The sequence below is a fragment of the Bison bison genome, unplaced genomic scaffold, assembly GCF_000754665.1.
Source record: "Bison bison bison isolate TAMUID 2011002044 unplaced genomic scaffold, Bison_UMD1.0 scf7180017864508, whole genome shotgun sequence".
NCBI classification, from domain to species: Eukaryota; Metazoa; Chordata; class Mammalia; order Artiodactyla; family Bovidae; genus Bison; species Bison bison.
In genome coordinates this window covers 1157574-1178629 of record NW_011495064.1, presented here as the reverse complement: position 1 = coordinate 1178629, position 21056 = coordinate 1157574, and the positions used below count along the sequence as shown (strand labels likewise).

Below are 21056 nucleotides of genomic sequence, written 5' to 3'. Positions count from 1 at the left end.
TGGCGTCACTGACTCGATGGACTTGAGTCTGAGTGAACTCCAGGAGTTGGTGATGGACAGGGAGGCCTGTCGTGCTGCGATTCATGGGGTCACAAAGAGTCGGACACGACTGAGCGACTTAACTGAACTGAACTGAAATACCTCACAAAAGTGGAATCATACAGTATTTGTCCTCGTGTGACTGGCTTATTTCACTCAGCCTAATTATAGAATTTTAAATGTCTCTTTTGAGTTGGCATGATTCCAGAAACTTGGTATGAAAGTGCATCTAGTTCACAAGGCAGAATTGTGCAACCAGACTTGCAAGAAATGTGCTGAGAGAGAGAAGCAGTTTGTTCTTTTTTTGAGGCAAAAATCATTGCAACAGACCAGTTGGATTCAATTTTAGGTGTTGGGTTTTTTTTGTTGTTTTTTGCTATTAATAATCAGTTCAGTTCAGTTCAGTCGCTCAGTCATGTCCGACTCTTTGTGACTCCATGGACTGCAGCACCCCAAGCTTCCCTGTCCATCACCAACTCCCGGAGCTTGCTCGTACTCAATGTTCATTGAGTTGGTGATGCCACCCCAATATCTCATCCTCTGTTGTCCCCTTCTCCTCCTACCTTCAATCTTTCCCAGCATCAGGGTCTTGTCCAATGAGTCAGTTCTTCGCATCAGATGGCCAAAGTATTGGCGTTTCAGCTTCAGCATCAGTCCTTCCAATGAATATTCAGGACTAATTTCCTTGAGGATTGACTGGTTTGATCTCTTAATTTTTAGAATGGTTTTAGATTTATAGAAGGGGACTTTCCTGGTGGCTCCAGCAGTAAAGAATCCACCTGCCAATGCAGGAGACATGGGTTTGATCCCTGGGTCAAGAAGATCCCCAGGAGAAGGGCATGGCAGCCCACTCTAGTATTGCCTGGGAAATCCCAAGGACAGAGGAGCCTGGTGGGCTACAGTCCAACAGGGTCACGAAGAGTTGGACACAACTTAGCAAGTAAACGGCAACAACAGGTTACATTAGGGTCCAACGTGTGTTGTATGTTCTGTAGGTTTTGACAAATGCATTATGTCCTGTGTCCACCATTCCAGGGTCACACAGAAGTTTCATCTCCTGAAAACCCCTATAGGCAACCGATTCATCCCTCCCCCCAACCAGTCCCTGGCAACCACTCTTACTGTTGCTATCATTTTGCCTTTTCCTGATTCTACTTTTCAAGAATAAAATTGCTATTCCTCTTTCCCCTTCTCTGAGTAATAACTCATGGCTAACTTTTTCCATCTTTTCTTTTAGTGGACAACTTTTCGCAGCGAGAGATTGAGGAATTTCTCAGTGAGGCTGCATGCATGAAAGACTTCAACCATCCGAACGTCATTCGGCTCCTGGGTACTCACAGAAATGCAGCATTGGGTGACCGGAGGGCCTCGGCTGATACACTCTGGGCCCAAGCAAAAATCTCTGGGGCAGATAAACATTATGCCTTGTATAATCCCAAAGTACTTCATAACATTGGGTTTTTGCGAATTCCCTGGCAGTCACGTGGTTAGGACTCAGCCCTTCCTCTGCAGGAGGCCTGGGTTCAATCCCTGGTTGGGGAACTAATATCCTGCAAAAGAAAAAAAAAAGAGTTGAGTTTTTCTCCCAAAAGACTTTTTATGGTTGCATTTTTCTGAAGCTGGTTGTAAAAATAGGCCTAAATTTCCTGGATACCAGTGAACTCAGGAGTGTTTAGTGTCCACAGAATTCTAAGTTGCTATGGATTAAAATAGCCTCACTTACCCCCAACCCCACCCCCTGCCCTTACAGGGCTTCCCTGATGGCTCAGTCGGTAAAGAATCTGCCTGCAATTCAGGAGATCTGGGTTCATTCCCTGGGTGGCAAAGATCCCCTGGAGAAGGAAATGGCTCCTCCACTATTCTCCCACTCCAGTATTTTTGCCTGAAGAATTCCACGGACAGAGGAGCCTGGCGGGCTACAGTCCATGAGGTCGAAAAAGAGTCAGACATGATGTAGCCCTTAAACCACCACTACCACCCCACTTACAAGACATGAAAGCTGGTTATGCTATAATTTGTCTTGATTTCAGGTTGCACGTGAATCAAAGGCTAGTAGGGCAAAGCTGAAAATTAGACAAATTCCATAGATCATCTTTGAGAAACAATTTTTAAAACTTTTTTTGGCTCCACCAAGTGACATACGGGTCTTAATTCCTCTCAGGGATTTAGTCTGCTCCCTGCAGTGTAAGCTAGGAGTACTAGCCACTGGACCACCAGGAAGGTCCTGAGAAACCGTTTTTAAATCAATTGAATCAAGTCCCATGAAATTGTCAATATGGAGCCCAAGAAATGTGGCTTCCCTGGTGGCTCAGACAGCAAGGAATTCACCTGCAGTGAGAGAGACCTGGATTCAATCCTGGGTTGGGAAGATCCTCTGGAGGAGGGCATGGCAACCCACTCCAGTATTCTAGCCTGGAGAATCCCATGGACAGAGGAGCCTGGCTGGCTACAGTCCATGGGGTCACAAAGAGTCAGATATGACAGAGCAACTAAGCACAGCAGAACCTAAGAAATCAGTACTTGAAAAGATATTAAAAATTTTTTAACATATGAATTTCTTAGGATCTATGTTGGCAGTTTCATGGGATTTGAGTCAGTGATTTAACAATGAGAATTTGGTTTTGTGACACCATTTACTAATACTCAATGGAGAGCTGGTCTCAAGTGGTTGGTGTGTGATGCTCTTCCAAAAGGGGAGAGCAACCTAAAAATAGTTGAATGTTCTGCTGACTTCTTTTTTTGCTGTCCTTTGACTTGATAAAGGCTATATTCTTGGAATTTTCAATGTTTATTGTGATGGACACTGCCAGAGAGATGGGAAAACTAATGTTTGGAGACAGTGTTGTGTCAGAGAAACTACTGTGGCTCATTTGTAGCTATTGACTTCAGCAGAGTCTGAGGACAGTGGTGCTTAGTCGTTGACTACCATCTTCAAGAGCTTTGCGAGCCTGATCTCAGACACTCTGATTGTAGCATCTGTGACAAATGATGTGGAGCTTTTCCTCTGTATAACTGTTAACATTTAGAGACATGGATTTCACCTATGGGCCCTCAGAATTAATTCTTCCAATAGTTTTAAGTATTTGGTTGCAGGGGACTTAATATGATTAATTATTTAACCATCATCTGAAACTAGTTTACTCTCGAATTCTACTGTGGTCACCTCCTCCTCAGTTTGACTCAGTATAACAAAAACTCCATGAGCTACTTGTTTTTTGTTGTTTAGTCACTAAGTCGTGTCTGACTCTTTCGCGACCCCATGGACTGTAGCTCACCGGGTTCCTCTGTCCGTGGGATTCCTCAGGCAAGAATACCGGAGTGGGTTGCCATATCCTTCTCCATGGCTGTACTTGGTATTGATTACTTTTTTGAGAACTTTCATGCAAAGATTGGCACTAGTCTGAAAGAAAAAAAAAATACCAAGAAGTGGACCCCAGTGTGTGTTCCGTATTCTAAAACACAGAGTGTGTGTGTTGTGAATGTTTTGTTTCATTTTTTTAACTGTGAATTTGAGAGTGCCTGGTTTCAATTACCCAGCGCTCCTGCAGCGCATTTTCTGGTCACTGCTAACAAGGGCTCTTTGTAACTCACTCTCTGGTTTTAATTCCAGGTGTATGTATAGAAATGAGCCCTCAGGGCATCCCCAGGCCCATGGTGATTTTACCCTTCATGAAATACGGGGATCTGCACACCTACCTCCTCTATTCCCGACTGGAGACAGGACCAAAGGTAATTCATCACCTCATTGCCTGAACAGTACTCAGGGCTCCCACGACAAGGATGACCTCAGCGTCTAACCTACAAAGGGAAGCAGGGGACGCTGGCCTTTGTCCAGCGCTCACTGGCCCTGGGGGTTGATGTAAGATGTCCATCGTCACAGCAGACCTGCCCACAGGTTTCATTATTCTCATCTTATGTGGGGGAGAAACCAGCTGGGGATGGAGCTGAGTGGGCCCCTCTTGCTATCAGAGTGGCTCTTTCCTTCAAAGTCTCCTTTTTTGGATTGTTTACTATGAAATCACCAGATGTCGGAGCTGTCTCAGTTCCCAGTTGCACGGAGTTTTTTTCAGAGAGTCGGAGGGGAAATTGGTTGCATCCATCCTTCTATTTGTCCTGAGCCCCTCTGTCCTCAGAATCAGAAAGCATGTTAGGAATTGGTGGGTCCGCCTGCCTACCTTCCACGGTGCCCATGAGAGAGGGCCACCCCTGAGACCCCACAAGCCTTGCCATGAAGCCTCACAGCACAGAGAAACCAATCAGAAACAGGCCCTTAGACTGCAGCACCTCGCTCCCCAGCCCCAGGTGGTGGAAGGGGTCCTGATGCGAGAGCAGTAGCAATGTGGTGCCTGGCAGCGCCGCAGGGGAAGGTCCTCATCCCATGAGACAGGTGAGCCTGGAGGAAGGCCACTTATCGAAAGCTTATGGAGACAGCTGGGAAAACCACAAAGCTGGGCTTCTCTGGTGGTCTAGTGGTTGAGAATCCACCTGGCAGTGCAGAGGACACGTGTCCCATCCCTGGTCCAGGAAGATCCCATACGCCACGGAGCAACTAAGTCAGTGCTCCACATCTACTGAGCCTGTACCCTGTAGCCTGGGAGCCCCAACTACTGAAGCCCATGCACCGAGAGCCCGGGTCCGAACAAGAGAAGCCACTACAAGGAGAAGCCCCCGCATCAGAACGAAGAGTAGTCCCTGCTCACTGGAACTAGAGAAAAGCCTGTGCAGCAAAGTCAAAACTAAAGCAAATAGGGACTCCCTGGTGGCCCAGTGGTTAAGACTCTGCACTCTCAGGGCAGGCGGCCTGCGTTCCATCCCTGCTCAGGGAACTAGAGCCCACCTGTTTCAACTAAAGATGCCATGTGCCGCTACAAAACATCGAAGACTCCGACTGCTGCAACTAAGACACGGCACAGCCAAATAAATAAATAAAATACGAGTATTTTTAAAAACAAAGTAAATCGTTAAAAAAAAAACAACCTAAAACCTGAGACCAGTTTACGGAGAACATTTTCTGGAGCCTTCTCTCCTGTACCTTGCTGCCCCTGTTGGTATTGTATGCAAGTGTTATGGAAACACCAGGAGGTTTTTTATTTTCTTTTTCTTGGTTTTGTTCTGTTCTTTCAAGGGATGGTGGAAAGAACCTAAAAGAGAAAGAGTTCCTGCCTTCATCTGGCTCCTGTGCTGGTCCCATGCTCATGCCTATTTTGGTTTTTACAATTTATGTATTTATTTTTGGTTGCACTGGGTCTTCGTTGCTGTGCTTGGGCTTTCTCCAGTTTCGGTGGGTCGGGGCCCCTCCTCCTCGTGGTCCAGGAGCTTACTGTGGTGGTTTCTCTTGCTGCAGAGCACAGGCTCCAGGGGGTGGCAGCTTTGGTGGTTGTAGCATGTGGGCTCAGTCGTGTGTCTCGTGGGCCCTGGAACTCGCAGGCCTCAGTACTCGTGGTACACGGGCTTTAGCTGTGTCCCGTGGGCCCTGGAGTACACGGGCCTCAGTACTCGTGGCACACGGGCTTTAGCTGTGTCCCGTGGGCCCTGGAGTACACGGGCCCACAGTACTCGTGGCACATGGACTTTAGCTGTGTCCCATGGGCCCTGGAGTACACGGGCCTCAGTACTCGTGGCACACGGGCTTTAGCTGTGTCCCGTGGGCCCTGGAGTACATGGGCCTCAGTACTCGTGGCACATGGGCTTTAGCTGTGTCCCGTGGGCCCTGGAGTACACTGACCTCAGTACTTGTGGCACATGGGCTTTAGCTGTGTCTCATGGGCCCGGGAATACTCGGGCTTCAGTTCTTGTCACACACAGGCTTTAGTTGCTCAGTGGCTTTAGTCGCTCCCTTGAATCTTCCAAGATCAGGGATCAAACCCTTGTCAGCTCTATTGGCATGCAGATTCTCATCCATTGTACCACCAGGGAAGTCCCATCAGTTTTTTTATTTTAATGGATCATACTTTTGCTGTTATGTTTAAGGACTCTTTGCCTAACCCTAGGTATAATAGATTTTCTTCTATGTTTTCTTCTAAAAATTTGTTTACATGTTATGTTTAAGTCTGTGAGCCATTTTTCATTAATGGGGTGAAATTTAGTCTGTTCTATTTTGTTTATAGATGACTAGCATCATTTGTGAAAAGGTTATCCTTCATCCATTTATTGCTTTTGCACCTTTGTCAAAAATCAACTGTGTGTACACGTGTGGGTCTGTTTCTGAGTTCTCTGCTCTGTTCCATCAAGCTATGGGCCATCCTTTGCCCTTACCACATCATCAATATTACTGTAGCTTTGTTGTCGTAAAATCGGGTAATGTGATTCCTCCAAATTTATCCTACTTTTTCAGAATTGTTTTCACTATTCTAGTTTGGTAAATTCTAGAATCAGTTTGTCTATGTCTGCCAAAAATACTGCTGTCATCTTATGGTTTTTTGAACAAAATAAATAAAGAAACAAAAAATAAAAAAGTTTTAAAAAATTAACAAGTAAGGAAACAAGTACACAGCATTTTACTTGCTAATGAATCATTTCTATTTGCAAAAATACAAGTATATTTCCAATGATGAAAACCCCCAGGTTTTTATAAACATTTTAAAGGGGTATATTTTTATATTTTGCTACCTTATAGCCACAGGTAAAACTGGAAGTCACAAAATGCTTCATAGGCAAACTAGAAAATCAATTTTTTATTCAACTCTCTGCTGCCTTATCAGTCAGGTCCTTGGGGATGGACACCTCTGTTCGTCCTAGAGTGGTCTCAGTCACGTGAGTGTGCCTTGCAGCAGGGCCAGGTGCCACACTGTTCTTTGCGTGAGTAGCACTCCTGGTCTTCTGATCCATGGACACTGGACACTTCTCTATTAATTTAGAATTAATTTAACTCTTTTGCTTTATAGTTGTCAGAGTATAAGTTTTGCACTTCTTTTGTTGAATTTATTCCTAAGTATTTTGTTGTTAATTCTTTTGTAGATGTTTTCTTAATTTCATTTTTGGACACTTCATTGTTTAGGGCATAGAAATGCAATTGAGTTTTGTATGTCAACCTAGTATCCTGCCACCTTATTGAACTCATTTACTAGTTTTGCCTCACAGTAATCTTTTACATGACCTTTGGTCACAGTCTGCAGGAATAATGTAGTTGTGCTTGGGAAAAAAATGACACAAAGCGATAGCACCTGATATTCATTATCCTTTCACAAATGTCAGCAGATTTGATATTTCTTAGCACCCAAATCCTTTCCTAGAAATTAGAATATAGAAAACCAAATGCCCCAAATATACAGAATAGAGACTTAAGGATTCATGCCTGATTTGCTTGCATTTTCTTTAAGGGTAAAGGATAATTAAAGCATTTTGTTATACAGTCTATGATTGATGTGTGTCTTAGTTGGGAAATATAAATCATTAAAAATTCAGTGTCTTGGGATTTTCCTGGTGGTCCTGTGGCTAAGACTTCACACTCCCAGTGCAGGGGGCCTAGGTTCGACCCCTAGTCAGGGAACTAGATCCTACATGCCACAACTGAAGATCCAAGTGCCGCAACTAAGACCTGGCACAGCCAAAATGAATAAGTTTTTTAAAAACTTCAGTGTCTTCATCAGTACCACTTTAGAAGACTCAAGTGCCATAGAGAGTAAGCCATGACAGTCCAACCCCTCGGGGGAGAATGTATCAAGGATGGACTCATTTATGAGTTCTAGGAACTCGTGAACCCTTCTCTTTAGGGTTCCGATTGCACTAAAACCTTGCATTACTACACAGAAGTCTTCCTGAATCATCACCCTCATAATCAATCCCAACACAGTAGATTTTCTAACACACAGTCTAGTTTGATTTTTACAACCTAGGGGAAAAAAATACACACTAGACTGTTCAAACCTAAAGAAAGGCCCCCTAGAGAAACAAAAATGAAAATTCCTAAATCCTGACTTGTGGTTCTTTGGTCCCATGATAAGGAGTAAAGACTATCCTACTTTCTGTCCAGAAGAAGAAAAGTATCTTTCAAAACATTTTAAAGTGAAACATAGCAGATGTGGGTGCATAATTGGAAACAGCTACTTTTTGGAGGACTTTTTGCCATCCAAACCCTAGACCTTCCCCCCACACCCTCCCCCACTGAAACCAGACCTCCCCTCCTTTCCGCTGTTGGTCCCACTGCCGCTCAGGACACAAGGATCCCATTTGACCTTATGACTTGTGAAAACACTATTACTCACTGTCAATACTTCTAAAGAAACAATAAAATATGATATTTGCAAGAAGTTTTAGGTTAGTTGGTTTTGTTTGCATGTTTTCATCCCTTTTAAAAACCTCACTTGTGAGGTTGCATGCACGCTCAGTCTCTTAAGTCGTGTCTGACTTTTTGTGACCCCATTGGCTGCAGCCCACCAGGCTTCTCTGTCCGTGGGATTCTCCAGGCAAGAATACTGGAGTGGGTTGCTGTGCCCTCCTCCAAGGAATCTTCCTGACCCAGGGATCAAACCCTCGTATCCTGCATCTCCTGCATTAGCAGGCAAATTCTGTACCACTGAGCCACCAACGTTAGTGATATGGAAATTTCCTTGTTTCATGGCCACACTTCTAAGAAATAAAGCCATCATTTTCCCCCTCAAAGGGAATAACTTGGTTTCCTTTTAAAAGAAAAATCTCTCAGGAATTCCAGCAGTTAGGACTTGGCACTTTCACTGCCATGGCCTGTGTTCGTCTCTGTTAGTCACTCAGTCATGTCTGACTCTTTCTGACTCCATGGACTGTAGCCCACAAGGCTCCTCTGTCCAGTAATCTCCCAGGCAAGAATACTGGAGTGGGTAGCCATTCCCTTCTCCAGGGGATCGTCCCAACCCAGGATCTGAACCTGGGTCTCCTACATTGCAGGTGGATTCTTTACCATCTGAGCTACCAGGGAAGCCTGTGGGTTCAATCCCTGTTGGGGAATTCAGGTCCTATAAGCTGCACAGGCTTCCCAGGTGACTCAGGTGGTAAAGAAGCTGCATGCAACGCAGAAGACCTGGGTTCAATTCCTGGGTCAGGAAGATCCTCTGGAGAAGGAAATGGAAACCCACTCCAGTATTCTTACCTGGAAAATCCCATGAATGGAGAAGCTAGGTGGGCTATAGTCCATGGGGTCTCAAAGAGTCAGACACAACTGAGTAACTAGCTTCAAGCTGCACAGCACAACCAAATAATAATAATAGTCTCTCTCCTCATGTCTTCCACCCCCTAGCATATCCCCCTGCAGACACTGTTGAAGTTCATGGTGGACATTGCCCAGGGAATGGAGTATCTCAGCAACAGGAACTTTCTTCACCGAGATTTAGCTGCTCGAAACTGCATGTAAGAGTCCTGGCTCATCCTGGAGGCGGTTGGGACCTCATGGTGGTAGATATTTGTAGGACTGGTGGGTGGCATGTTGCTGTTAAAATATAGAGGAGGGCTAGATTTGGGAGAGGGATGGCGTGGCTGGCTCTGGAGACAGAATTTCTACCACCCTGAGATACGACTGAGTTTTCTGCTTGGGGGTTTTCCCTATCTCTGCCTCCAAGAGTCTGGTTGATTTCCAAAACTTTCCCCTGTGACTTTTTTTTTTAATTTTTATTGGAGTCTGGTTGAGTTACAATGTTGTTTTAGTTTCAGGTATACAGCAAAGTGAATCAGTTGTACATGTACTTATATACACACTCTTTTTACATTATTTTCCCATATAGATCATTTCAGAGTATTGAGTAGAGTTCCCTATGCTATGCAGTAGGTCCTTATTAGTTATCTGTTTTATATATAGTAGTGTGTATCGTGTGTATATATGACTACTTTTTTATTTTCACACTCTCATGCAGCTCGGAGTCCTAGCTGTGACTTTGGGACCCTCCCCGACTGTCATCAGGTTTTTTGGATCCAGAATTGCATATAAGTCAACTCACCATGCCTGAGAAATCCCTTGGACAGAGGAGCGTAGCAGGCTACAGTCCATGGAGTCACAGAAAGTCAGGCACCACTTGGTGACTGAACAGTAATCATGAAGACAGTCATGAAAAGTATGACAGTTCTGTCCCTGAGTTTTCATGGTGCTATCCTGTGAAGCAGTTTTGTCCTGGCTACACCAAAACTTTCCTTCTGCAGCAAAGAGATAAGGGCTTATACAAGAACTTTGAACATCAGCTTCCCCCTCTCTTCAATCGGCTTCAGTAGCCATTGATGTTCAGTTGCTCAGTCATGTCTGACTCTTTGTGACCCCATGGACTGTAGCCCACCAGGCTTCTCTGTCTATGAGATTTCCCAGGCAAGAGTACTGGAGGGGGTTGCCATTTCCTCCTCCAAGGAGTCTTCCTGATTGAACCTGTGTCTCCTGCATTGCAGGCAGATACTTTACTGCTGATCCACTGGGGAAGCCCACTTTTTGTACTTATCCTGAATGTTTTCAGCTGCATCGGGCGCAGACCTGAGATTTAAGGCTTTGCCTCTGATGTTGCTGAGGATGTGAACTCACTCTGTCTCTCTCTGTAGGTTGCGAGATGACATGACTGTCTGCGTGGCGGACTTTGGCCTCTCTAAGAAGATCTACAGTGGTGATTACTACCGCCAGGGCCGCATTGCGAAGATGCCTGTGAAATGGATCGCCATAGAGAGTCTCGCAGACCGAGTCTACACCAGTAAAAGTGATGTGGTATGTTCAGAGCTTTGATGTGGGGCCTCGCATTCCCAAGATGAAGGCAAGTTGAAAGAAATGACCTCAGCTGGTGCCACAGGACAACTTATTCTTTGATGAACTGAGGATTGGGGCAGGTTCACCCTTCTCTTTTATTTATTGCTTGATGCTTTAATTCTAGGTGGGACACTAGATTCTGGTGAAGTAGCCTGACATGCAAAGGCCCTTCATTTATCCCCACTTTCCTCTGCTATAATATAGTGACTTATCACCCGCAACTAAGATATTTCAGATTCACATTAAATTAAATGAATTCATCCAGTGGCTGTTTGAACCAAGATGCTGTATAAAAGGTGCTGTGTAACGACAGATACCCTTAACCAGAGATTTGGGAAAGGAAAACAGGGCTTCCCAGGTGGCTCAGTGGTAAAGAACCCACCTTCCAATGCAGGAAATGTGGGTTTGATCCTGGGGCTGGGAAGATCCCCTGGAGCAGGAAATGGCAACCCACTCCAGTATCCTTGCCTGGAGAATTCCATGGGCAGAGGAGCCTCGTGGGCTACAGTCCAAGGGGTCACAAAGAGTTGGACAGGACTGAGCCCACACACAGGAGAAGAAAACACTTGCCAGCAACAGTAGAAACAGAACACTAAACAGAGCAGTGAAGTGACAGAAGGCTAGCCTGCCTTTGTCTCGTTTCCCAAACAACTCTAGTAGAAATGGGGAGCTGTGGGGTTCCAACCCCGTGTCACTGCCGCGTTGGGAGATGGCATGTCCCTAACCTCATCGTCAGCTCTGTGCGCCGTCGCCAGGGCTCTGAGGAGATGACCTTTCCCAGTGAAGAAGTCCATTCAGCCTTTCTGGAAAGACTTGAGCCCTCACATTGTTGCTTTGTCCTCAGTGGGCATTTGGTGTGACCATGTGGGAGATAGCCACACGAGGAATGACCCCCTACCCCGGAGTCCAGAACCACGAGATGTATGATTATCTTCTCCACGGCCAACGGCTGAAGCAGCCCGAGGATTGCCTGGATGAACTGTGAGTCAGTTGCTCTCCATCTTGGGGCAGCCAGCAAAGTTTACCTGGGGACGCACGGCCACTGGGGTGGGGCTGCTTACAGGTGGGTGCGGGCAGAGGGTGACACGCACAGACACTGGGACCAGAAGCCTCTTGTGGGGGTAGGCGGTGTGTGCTCATCTCCAGTGAGCCCACACGTGCCCGCAAGGCCTATAATCACTCCTAGGAAACGCAGTTGGCCTTCTGTGTGGGTGGAAGCAGAACCTGCAGGTAAAGAGAGCCAAGGGTAAGGGACTTGAGCATCTGCAGGTTTTGGTGTCCACTGGGCTTCGGAAAACAATCCTCCATGTATATGATGGAGGACTGTAAATCCTACAGAGACACAGGTTGACTTCACAATGCATGGGGTACTTGGATGATTCACTGCTCTGTCTCTTTTCAAGAAAGGTTGGCTTTATTTATGAGTGGGGACAACTCTTCGTCGCAGCTCTCGGGCTACTCACTGCGGTGGCTTCTCCTCTTGTGGAGCACGGGCTGGAGAGCTCAGGCTCAATGGTTGTGGTGCGCGGGATCGTCCTTGCAGTGTGTGGCTTCTTGTCGTGGCCCATGAGCTTAGCTACCCCACAGTATGTGGGATCTTAGTTCTCCAACCAGGGTCCAACCCGTGTTCCTGCATTGGCAGGTGGATTCTTAACCACTGGACCACCAGGGAATCCCCTTTGCAGATTTTATAAAAATAATTTCCTGTGGCTCCAAGGAGAGGGGCATTCTCACCGTGTTTAACAAGAACTTTTCGGGACCGGGGACCTGCATGGGCTCCATCATGGAATGCCTTGCCGGGCTGCTAGGGCAGGTGGGCCTGTGAAGGACCCCCCCCACACACACACACACACACTCACACTCGCACGCTGGCTCTGCTTTCTCACACCCATGAGAAGGCCCCTGTCAGTTTGCTTGTGGGCCTCTGACATCCCATCTCAGCCAAACAAAAGGAAGCTTTTTTGATCAGAGCCTTACTCTGCTTGGAGGTGGTGGTGGTGATTATGGTTGTAAATCCATAAAATTTAGAACAGAAACAGAAAGCCCAAGCCCTTTAAAAGAAAATCATGAAACCCTAATTTAATTAGATCTGGGGTTTCATGGTCATTTCTGCAATGGCCACATGAATGAAATATTTGCTTCTGCAAATGAGGAAGCCCTTTCCATGAAGCAATATTGAATAGGGCATTTTGTGGCTGCTTCTTTCTTGGCCTCTCTTGTGCTCCAGGAGAAGCTGACTATGAGGTCTTAGCTAGGTCTATACTGTGTCACACTGTGGTCTCAGATGATTCATGTAGAGCCAAGGCGAGGGAAGGCTGAGTTGGTTTTCTGAGAGATTTTGTAGGTGAAAGAGCCTCAGTCTCAGCAATGCCAGGTGGCTGGGAAGCCGGATGAAGCAGCAACTCTGTGGTCTATGTGCCCAGACTGGCCCCTCACGCCACTGCGGGCTTGCAGAGGTGCTGGTGAACCACGCCTGCTTCCCAGGTCCCCTCTAGGGTCTGGATGCTGGGAACAACAGCATCCCCCAGAGAGGCCTCTGTGTTTCCAAATCTGGGGCCTTCTCTCTTAAACATGAGGCAGGCCCTGCTGATACTTCCCTGGTGGTTCACTGGTTGTGACTCTGGGTTTCTGCTGCAGGGGCACAGGTTTGACCCCTGGTCAGGGAAGTTCCTCATGCCATGTGCTGAGGCCAAAAAGAAAAAAAAAATATTAATAAAAATGAGGCAGATCCTTCTGAACGTCTCTGTTTGCTGTCTAAACTTAGTGGAGATAAGTTGACGCCTGTGTTTGGTTGCCCCTCGGTCATTTTATAGCTTCCCTGGTGGCTCAGTGGTAAAGAACCTGCCTGCAATGCAGGAGACCCAGGTTCCATCCCTGGATTGGGAAGATCCCCTGGAGAAGGAGATGGCAACCCACTGCAGTTATTCTTGCCAGGAAATCCCATGGACAGAGGAGCCTAGTGGGCTATCGTCCAAAGGATCACAAAGACTTGGGTATGACTGAGCACGCAGAACACATGCACAGTCATTTTTCGGTCAACTCTGAGAAACACAGAGATGGACATAATGGCGTGCACTTGGAGCCCTGCTCCCTGGGGCTGTCTCTTCTCATGGCATCACCCCTGCCTCCGAATGACCAGGCTACAGGCCCTGCTCCCCATCACCTCCAGGGGACATTCCTAAACTGAACTCATGGCCTCCCAGCTGCAGCTGCTGTGATTAGCACTCACTGTCCCCCGCTCCAGGTGTCACACGAAGCCACCGTGTTCTTCCTTTTCCCACTGTGTCCCATCAGCCGGCAGGTGTGTTTCAGGGTACTCCGGCCATCTCTCCCCCCAGTACAGGCCCACCTCCCGGCTATCGTGGGTTCAGCTCCAGAGTACTGCAGTAGAGTGAGTCACAGGAATTTTTGGTTTCCCAGTGCATATAAAAGTTACACTGTAGTCTAAGTGTGCTATAGCATTATGTCTAAAAAAATGACATACATATCTTAATTTTTAAAACATTTTATTGCTAAAAAATGCTAACCATCATCAGAGCCTTCCTCAAGTCATAATCTTTTTGCTGGTGGAGGATCTGGCCTTGATGTTGGTGGCTGTTGGCTGATCAGGGTGGTGGTTGATGAAGGTTGGGGTGGCCATGGTGAATTCTTAAAATAAGATGATGAAGTTTGCCACATCGATCGACTCTTCCTTTCATGAACGGTTTCTCTGTAACAGGCGATGCTCTTTGATACCATTTCTCCCACAGGAGAACCTCCTTCATACGTGGAGTCAGTCCTCTCAAATCCTGCTGCTGCTTTATCAACTTTGTTGCTGGTGGTGGTGGTATTGCTGTTGTTGTTCCGACTCTTTGCAACCTCGTGGACTGCAGCACACCATGCTCCCCCGTCCTTCACCATCTCCCAGAGCTTGCTCAAACTCACGTCCATTGAGTTGGTGATGCCATCCAGCCATCTCATCCTCTGTTGTCCCCTTCTCCTCCTGCCTTCAATCTTTCCCAGCACCAGGGTCTTTTCTAAATGAGTTGGCTCTTTGCATCAGGTGGCCAAAGTATTGGAGCTTCAGCTTTAGCACCAGTCCTTCCAATGAATATTCAGGGGATTCCCTTTACGATTGACTCACTTTATCAACTAGGTTTATGTGGTACTCTAAATCCTTTGTTGTCACGTCAACAGTCTTCACAGCATCTGTACCAGGAGTAGGTTTCATCTCAGGAAACCACTTTCTTTCCTCATCCGTGAGAAGCATCTCCTCATCCATGAAAATTTCATCATAAAATTGCAGCCATTCAGGGAATTCCCTGGCAGTCCAGTAGTTAGGACTTCTTGCTTTCACTGCTGAGGGCCCAAGTTTATTCCCCGGTTGGGGAACTAAGATCCCACAAGCACGCTGTGCAGCAACCCCCTACCCCTCAAAAAAAGCCAGGTTAAAACTGCAGCAGTTCAGTCACAGTTTTAGACTTCACTTCTTATTCTAGCTCCCCTGCTATTCCAACCATATCTTCAGTTGTTTCTCTTGCTACTGTTGTTCAGTCGCTAAGTTGTTTCCAACTCTTTGTGACCCCATGGACAGGCTTCTCTGTCCTTCACCATCTCCCGGAGTTTGCTCAAACTCATGTCCATTGAGTCAGTGATGCTATCTAATCATCTCATCCTGTGCCACCCTGTTCTCACACTGCCCTCAATCTTTCCCAGCATCAGGGTCTTTTCCAGTTAGTTGCCTCTTCGAATCAGGTAGTCAAAGTATTGGAGCAGTTACTTCCTCAACTGAAGCCTTGACCCTCAAAGTCATCCATGATGGTTGGAACCAACTTCTTTCGAACTCCTACATATGATGATATTTTGACCTCTGGCCATGAATTTCAAATGTTCTAATGGCATCTATCCATAGAATACTGAATCTTTTCAAGAATGTTTTCAATTTACTTTGCTCAGATTCATCAAAGAAATCTCTATCCACAGCAGCTATAGCTTTACAGAATATATTTCTTGAGTAATAAGACTTGAAAATCTAAATTACTCCTTGATCCATGGGCTACAGTATGATATTGTGTTAGCCGGCAGAAAATAGCCTACATCTCATACGTCTCCATCAGAGCTCTTGGGTGATCAGATACATTGTCAATGAGCAGGATTATTTTTAAAGGACTCTATTTCTCTGAGCAATTGATCTCAACAGTAGGCTGAAAATATTCAGTAAACTATGCTATAAACAGATTTGTGATCCAGGCTTTGTTGTTCCACTTATAGAGCACAGGCAGAGCAGATTTAGGGTAATTCTCCAGGGCCCCAGGACTTTTGAAATGGTAAAAAAAAAAAGACACTGATTTCCACTAATTGCATTAGTTCCAAACAAGAGAGTCAGTCTGTCCCTTGAAGCTTTGAAGCCAGGCCTTGATTTCTGCCCTCTGGCTATGAAAGTCCTGGATGGCATCTTCTTCCAATCAGGACTGTTTTGTCAACTCTGACAATCCGTTGTTTGGGGCTGTCACCTTCGCTCATTATCCGAGCTACATCTTCTGTGTAATTCGCTGTAGCTTCTACATAACCCTGCTGCTTCACTCTGGACTTGTATATTACAGAGACGGCTTCTTTCCTAAAACCTCAGGTTAGTTTCTAACTTTTCTTCTGCACCTTCCTCACCTCTCAGGCTTCGTAGAATTGAGGAGAGTCAAGGCCTTGCTCTGAATTTGTTTTTGGCTTAAGGGAATGCTGTGGCTGGTTTGATTTTCTGTCCAGACCACTGAAATTCTTCCATATCAGCAATGAGACTGTTTTGCTTTCTCATCATTCGCGTGTTCCCTGGAGCAGCACTTTCAGTTTCCTTCAAGAATTTTTCCTTTGCTTTCACAACGTGGCTAACTGTTTGGCCCAAGAGGCTTCTGGCCTGTCTTGGCTTTCATTCTTGACATGCCTTCCTCATTCAGTTTAATCATGTCTAGTTTTTGATTTAAAGCGAGAGACATGTGACCCTTACTTGCGCTTGAACACTTAGGGGCCATTGCATGGTATTAATGGCTTAATTTCAATATTGTTACGTCTCAGAAATATAACAATCTCTCTCTCAGAAGAGAGAGAGTTCCAAGGAGAGGGAACGGGACTGAGGAATAGCCAGCGGGTAGAGCCGTCAGAGGAGAAGGCAATGGCACCCCACTCCAGATTTTCCAGCCTGGAGAATCCCATGGACGGAGGAGCCTGGTAGGCTGCAGTCTATGGGGTAGCGACAAGTCAGACACAACTGAGCGACTTCACTTTCACTTTTCACTTTCATGCATTTGAGAAGGAAATGGCAACCCACTCCAGTGTTCTTGCCTGGAGAATCCCAGGGATGGGGGACCCTGGTGGCTACCATCTATGGGGTCGAACAGAGTCGGACACGGCTGAAGCAACTTAGCAGCAGCAGCAGCAGAGCCATCAAAACACACACAACATCCACTGATTAAATCTGCCGTCTTCCGTGGGCACAGTTTGCGGCATCTCAAAAATATTATAATAGTGACATCAAAGAACACTGAATCACAGGTCACCCTAACAAACATTAATAATGAAAAAGTTTGAAATATTGTGAGAATTATCGAACTGTGATGGCACCAACAGACTTGCTCGTCACGGGGTTGCCATAAACCTTCAATTTGTAAAAAACAGGGACTTCCTTGCAGTTCAGTGGCCAAGACTCCGGGCTCCCAATGCAAAGGGTCTGGGTTTGATCCCTGGTCAGGGAACTAGATCCTGCATGCCACATCTAAAGATCCCACGTGCTGCCACGAAGATTGAAAATCTTTGTGCCACAGCTAAGACCTAGTGCAACCAAATAAACCAATAAAAAATTTTAATTTGTAAAAAACATAGTATCTTGAAGTGTGATAAAATGAAATGCTAGAAGGAGCATGGGTTTATGCCTGTGGGGGGTGGAGGGGAAATGCAATAAAACAGAATCCGCTTGTGCTATCGAACCACAGAAGCCCAGGGCTGGGCAGGGTCTAGAGTGGTCACACTTGTGGGAACGTAGGCACAGTGACATCACAGAGCATGTAAATGAATGAGCAGTTCAGGTCCCTCTTTCCTGCAAGAGTGCACGGGCTGTCCTTTCTCCTGTCTTCCTCTTTTCATCACCCCCAGGATCCTAGCATATCCTTTGTGTGGCACCCAACCTGCTTTTCTTAAAATTATCATCTGATCGTGAAAGTGCTGCTAAACACAATCTTTCCATGGTCCCCCATTTGCCCAGAGAGTGGAAGCCAGACGCATGAGGGTCTGACCCATGGCAGGCGGGGCAGCTCAGCGGTTAAGAACATGGGCTGGGGCACCAGACACTCCTCAGTGTGGGTCAGTTTCCCCCTCAAACTAGGAAGGGCCTAGCATCACCCTCTCCGGAGACTTGTCTATAAAATGTGTTTAACAGTACTTGTGTGGGGACATGTGTTGCTGCCAAGCTAACATGTCTGAAAGTACCTTAAATGACAGCTGTTAGAGAGTAAATACTACAGTCAGTCATCATTCGTTTTACTGGAGAAGGTAGAGGTCACGGACAAGAGCAGGGGTCCCCGTGTCTGTGAATGGCTGTGCACGTCTGCTTCATGGAGCAGCAGCAGATGGCCAAGATGTAGCAGCCGCACACATGCCCGAAGCTGCAGCCACCCCAAATCAGGGGCTGTCTGAGCCCAGGCTCACCTGTTGCTGTCACAGCACTGCCCTCATGGTTCACACACCTGTCCACCCCAACCCACCTCTCGACTTCATTCCTCGAGGCTCGCAGGGCCTGGAACGACGGTGAGTGTGGAGCCAGGACACTGACCCCCACTCTCACCTCCATCCCCAAGCCCCTCCATTCCCTCCTGAGTGGGACAACTGGATGGTTGGCACATGGGCTCCCGGTGCTGTGCTGGGGAGGTCACGCACTCCTCTTTGCTTCCAGGTATGAAATCATGCACTCGTGCTGGAGAGCTGAGCCCCTGGACCGCCCCCCCTTTTCAGTGCTGAGGCTGCAGCTAAAAAAGCTCTTAGAGAGTCTGCCTGCGGTTGGGGACAACGCCGAAGTCATTTATGTCAACACGCAGTTTCCAGAGAGTGCGGAGGGCCGGGCCGAGGGCTCGGCACTGACTCAGCTGGACTTGAGCATCCATCCCGACTCCATCATTGCTTCCTGCATGCCCAGCGCCACCATCAGCGTGGTCACCGCGGAAGTTCATGAGCACAGACCTCAGGAGGAACGGTACATCCTGAATGGAGGCAATGAGGGATGGGAAGAGCCAGCTATGGCTTCCCCCGCCACAGGAACAGCGGAAAAGAACCGGGTTTTACCGGAGGACACACTGGTAAGGAATGGGGTCTCTTGGTCCCAGTCCAGCATGTTGCCCTTGGAGACCTCAGGGCCAGATGAACTTTTATTTGCTGATGATGCCTCGGAAGGCTCAGAACTCCTCACGTGAGGAGAGCTGAGACACTACTCCCAAACCCTGGAAATTCCTACATTGAAGACCCTTGATTTTTTTTGTATTTGCCTTCCTTAACAAATAAATGCCCCAGCCAGAAAGCACCACGTGAATGCTGTCAAGTAAGTCATGACTGTTTAAAGTACATAATATATATTTATTGAAAGAGATAGTATCTATCTATCTGTATATGTGGAAAGAGACAAAGATATTCTATTTTAATAAAAGATGACTTATATCATGTCACTTTTCTAGCAGATCGTAACATTTAAGCCCTAACAGCCTCATCTCTACCACAGTTCCTGGATGTTAACACTGGCACAAAGTTGTTTTTCTTTTTTTTTCTTTTAAGTTTTTTGTCTTTTTCATGACTATTAAACATTTGTAAAATGAAATGCCCTATTTGCCGTTGCTCCTAGTCTTAAGAAAAATCTGGCGTTCCCACCTGAATCATGTATTTGATAAGAGTGATTCATGTTTAAAGTTTTATAACTAATGAATTCTCTGATCTGGCTTCCTAATAAAATATGAATGAGGAAGAGTGTGTGGTACTTACTTGAGACTTGGGAGGATATGGTCACTGGCTGCCTCAGTGCCTTTGCAAAGGACTTCTCTTGATGCCTGGCCCTTGATGCAGTTGCTCTAACCACTCTTGATATTGTTTCTTAAAGATATGGAAGAGACTTCAGTGGTGGTCCAGTGGTTAAAAATCCACCTTCCAATGCGGAGAATGTGGGTTTAATCCCTGATCAGGGAATTAAGATCCCACATGCCACAGGGCAACTAAGCCTGAGTACTGCAACTCGAGAGGCCTGTGCTTAGCAGCTTCTGAGCCTTCACGCTCTAGAGCCCATGCGCCACAACTGGAGAAAGCCCGAGCTCCGCAACACAGACCCAGTGCAGCCAACAAAAAGATATGGAAAAACCACTCCAGAGAGCCCAGAGATGAAAAACAAAAAATATTAGAGGGTTGAAAAATACCATCTGAGTGGAAAGATTTAAAATAAATCCTAAAAGGGACTTCTCTGGTGGTCCAGTGGTTAGGACTCCACATTTCCATTGCAGAGAACACAGGTCCCATCCCCGGTCAGGACACTGTGATCCCGCTTGCCATGCAGCTTGGCTAAAAAAAAGAAGATCATAGATGAGTCCAAGAGGTAAAGCAGTTTTCTGTGGGAAGGCATGACTCACGGGAGGGAGATGTGGACAGTGAACAGGAAACAAGCTTAGAGCTCAGGACCCCTCAGTTCACATCCCAGCTCCGCTGGGTCATAACAGTCGTTGCTGGTTGAGCGCTTGTTAAGTCTCAAGCACTTTATGAAAACTACAGTAATCTGTACGTCACTAACATGGGTAGCAGTGCCATCATGACGTGTGGGCCGGTAAACCGAAGCTGGAAAGATTGAGGGTCTTCTATGGCCCCTGTCTGGAGAGGGCAGGAGCCAGAATTCAGAACCAAGGAATCTGACTCGGGCTGGCTCAAGCATGTGATCTGGGGAGTCTGTTCCAGAGCTTCTTGACCTTTTAACTTTAACAAACACATGCATGCGTGCATGCTAAGTCACTTCAGTTATGTCTGACTCTTTCTGGCCCTATGGTCTGTAGCCCACCAGGCTCCTCTGTCTATGCGATTCTCCAAGCAAGAATACTGGAGTGGGCTGCCATGTGCTCCCCCAGGGTAACAAACACATGGGTAGCACTTACTATGTGGCCAGGCCCAGGAGTCATTTAATCCTCATAGTGACCCTACTAGGCGATGTTTCTTGTTTAGTTGCTCAGTCCTGACTAACTCTTCTGAGAACCCATGGGCTGTAGCCCACCAGCCTCCTCTGTCCATGGAATTTCCCAGGCAAGAATACTGGAGTGGGTTGCTGTTTCCTTCTACAGGGCATCTTCCT

The 21056-nt window shown here is 46.6% G+C and overlaps 1 protein-coding gene across 1 annotated transcript in view; it reads left to right on the top strand.

Moving 5' to 3' along the window:
* The window catches only part of MERTK (MER proto-oncogene, tyrosine kinase), a 136213-nt gene extending 116516 nt beyond the window's left edge, over positions 1 to 19697 (top strand). Inside the window, exons 14-19 of the mRNA XM_010829545.1 lie at positions 1277 to 1369; positions 3650 to 3768; positions 9251 to 9360; positions 10528 to 10687; positions 11571 to 11707; positions 18642 to 19697. Coding sequence (XP_010827847.1) covers positions 1277 to 1369; positions 3650 to 3768; positions 9251 to 9360; positions 10528 to 10687; positions 11571 to 11707; positions 18642 to 19155 — 1133 coding nt within the window. The 3' untranslated portion in view covers positions 19156 to 19697. The remainder of the gene's footprint in view (positions 1 to 1276; positions 1370 to 3649; positions 3769 to 9250; positions 9361 to 10527; positions 10688 to 11570; positions 11708 to 18641) is intronic.
* The last annotated feature ends 1359 nt before the right edge of the window (positions 19698 to 21056 follow it).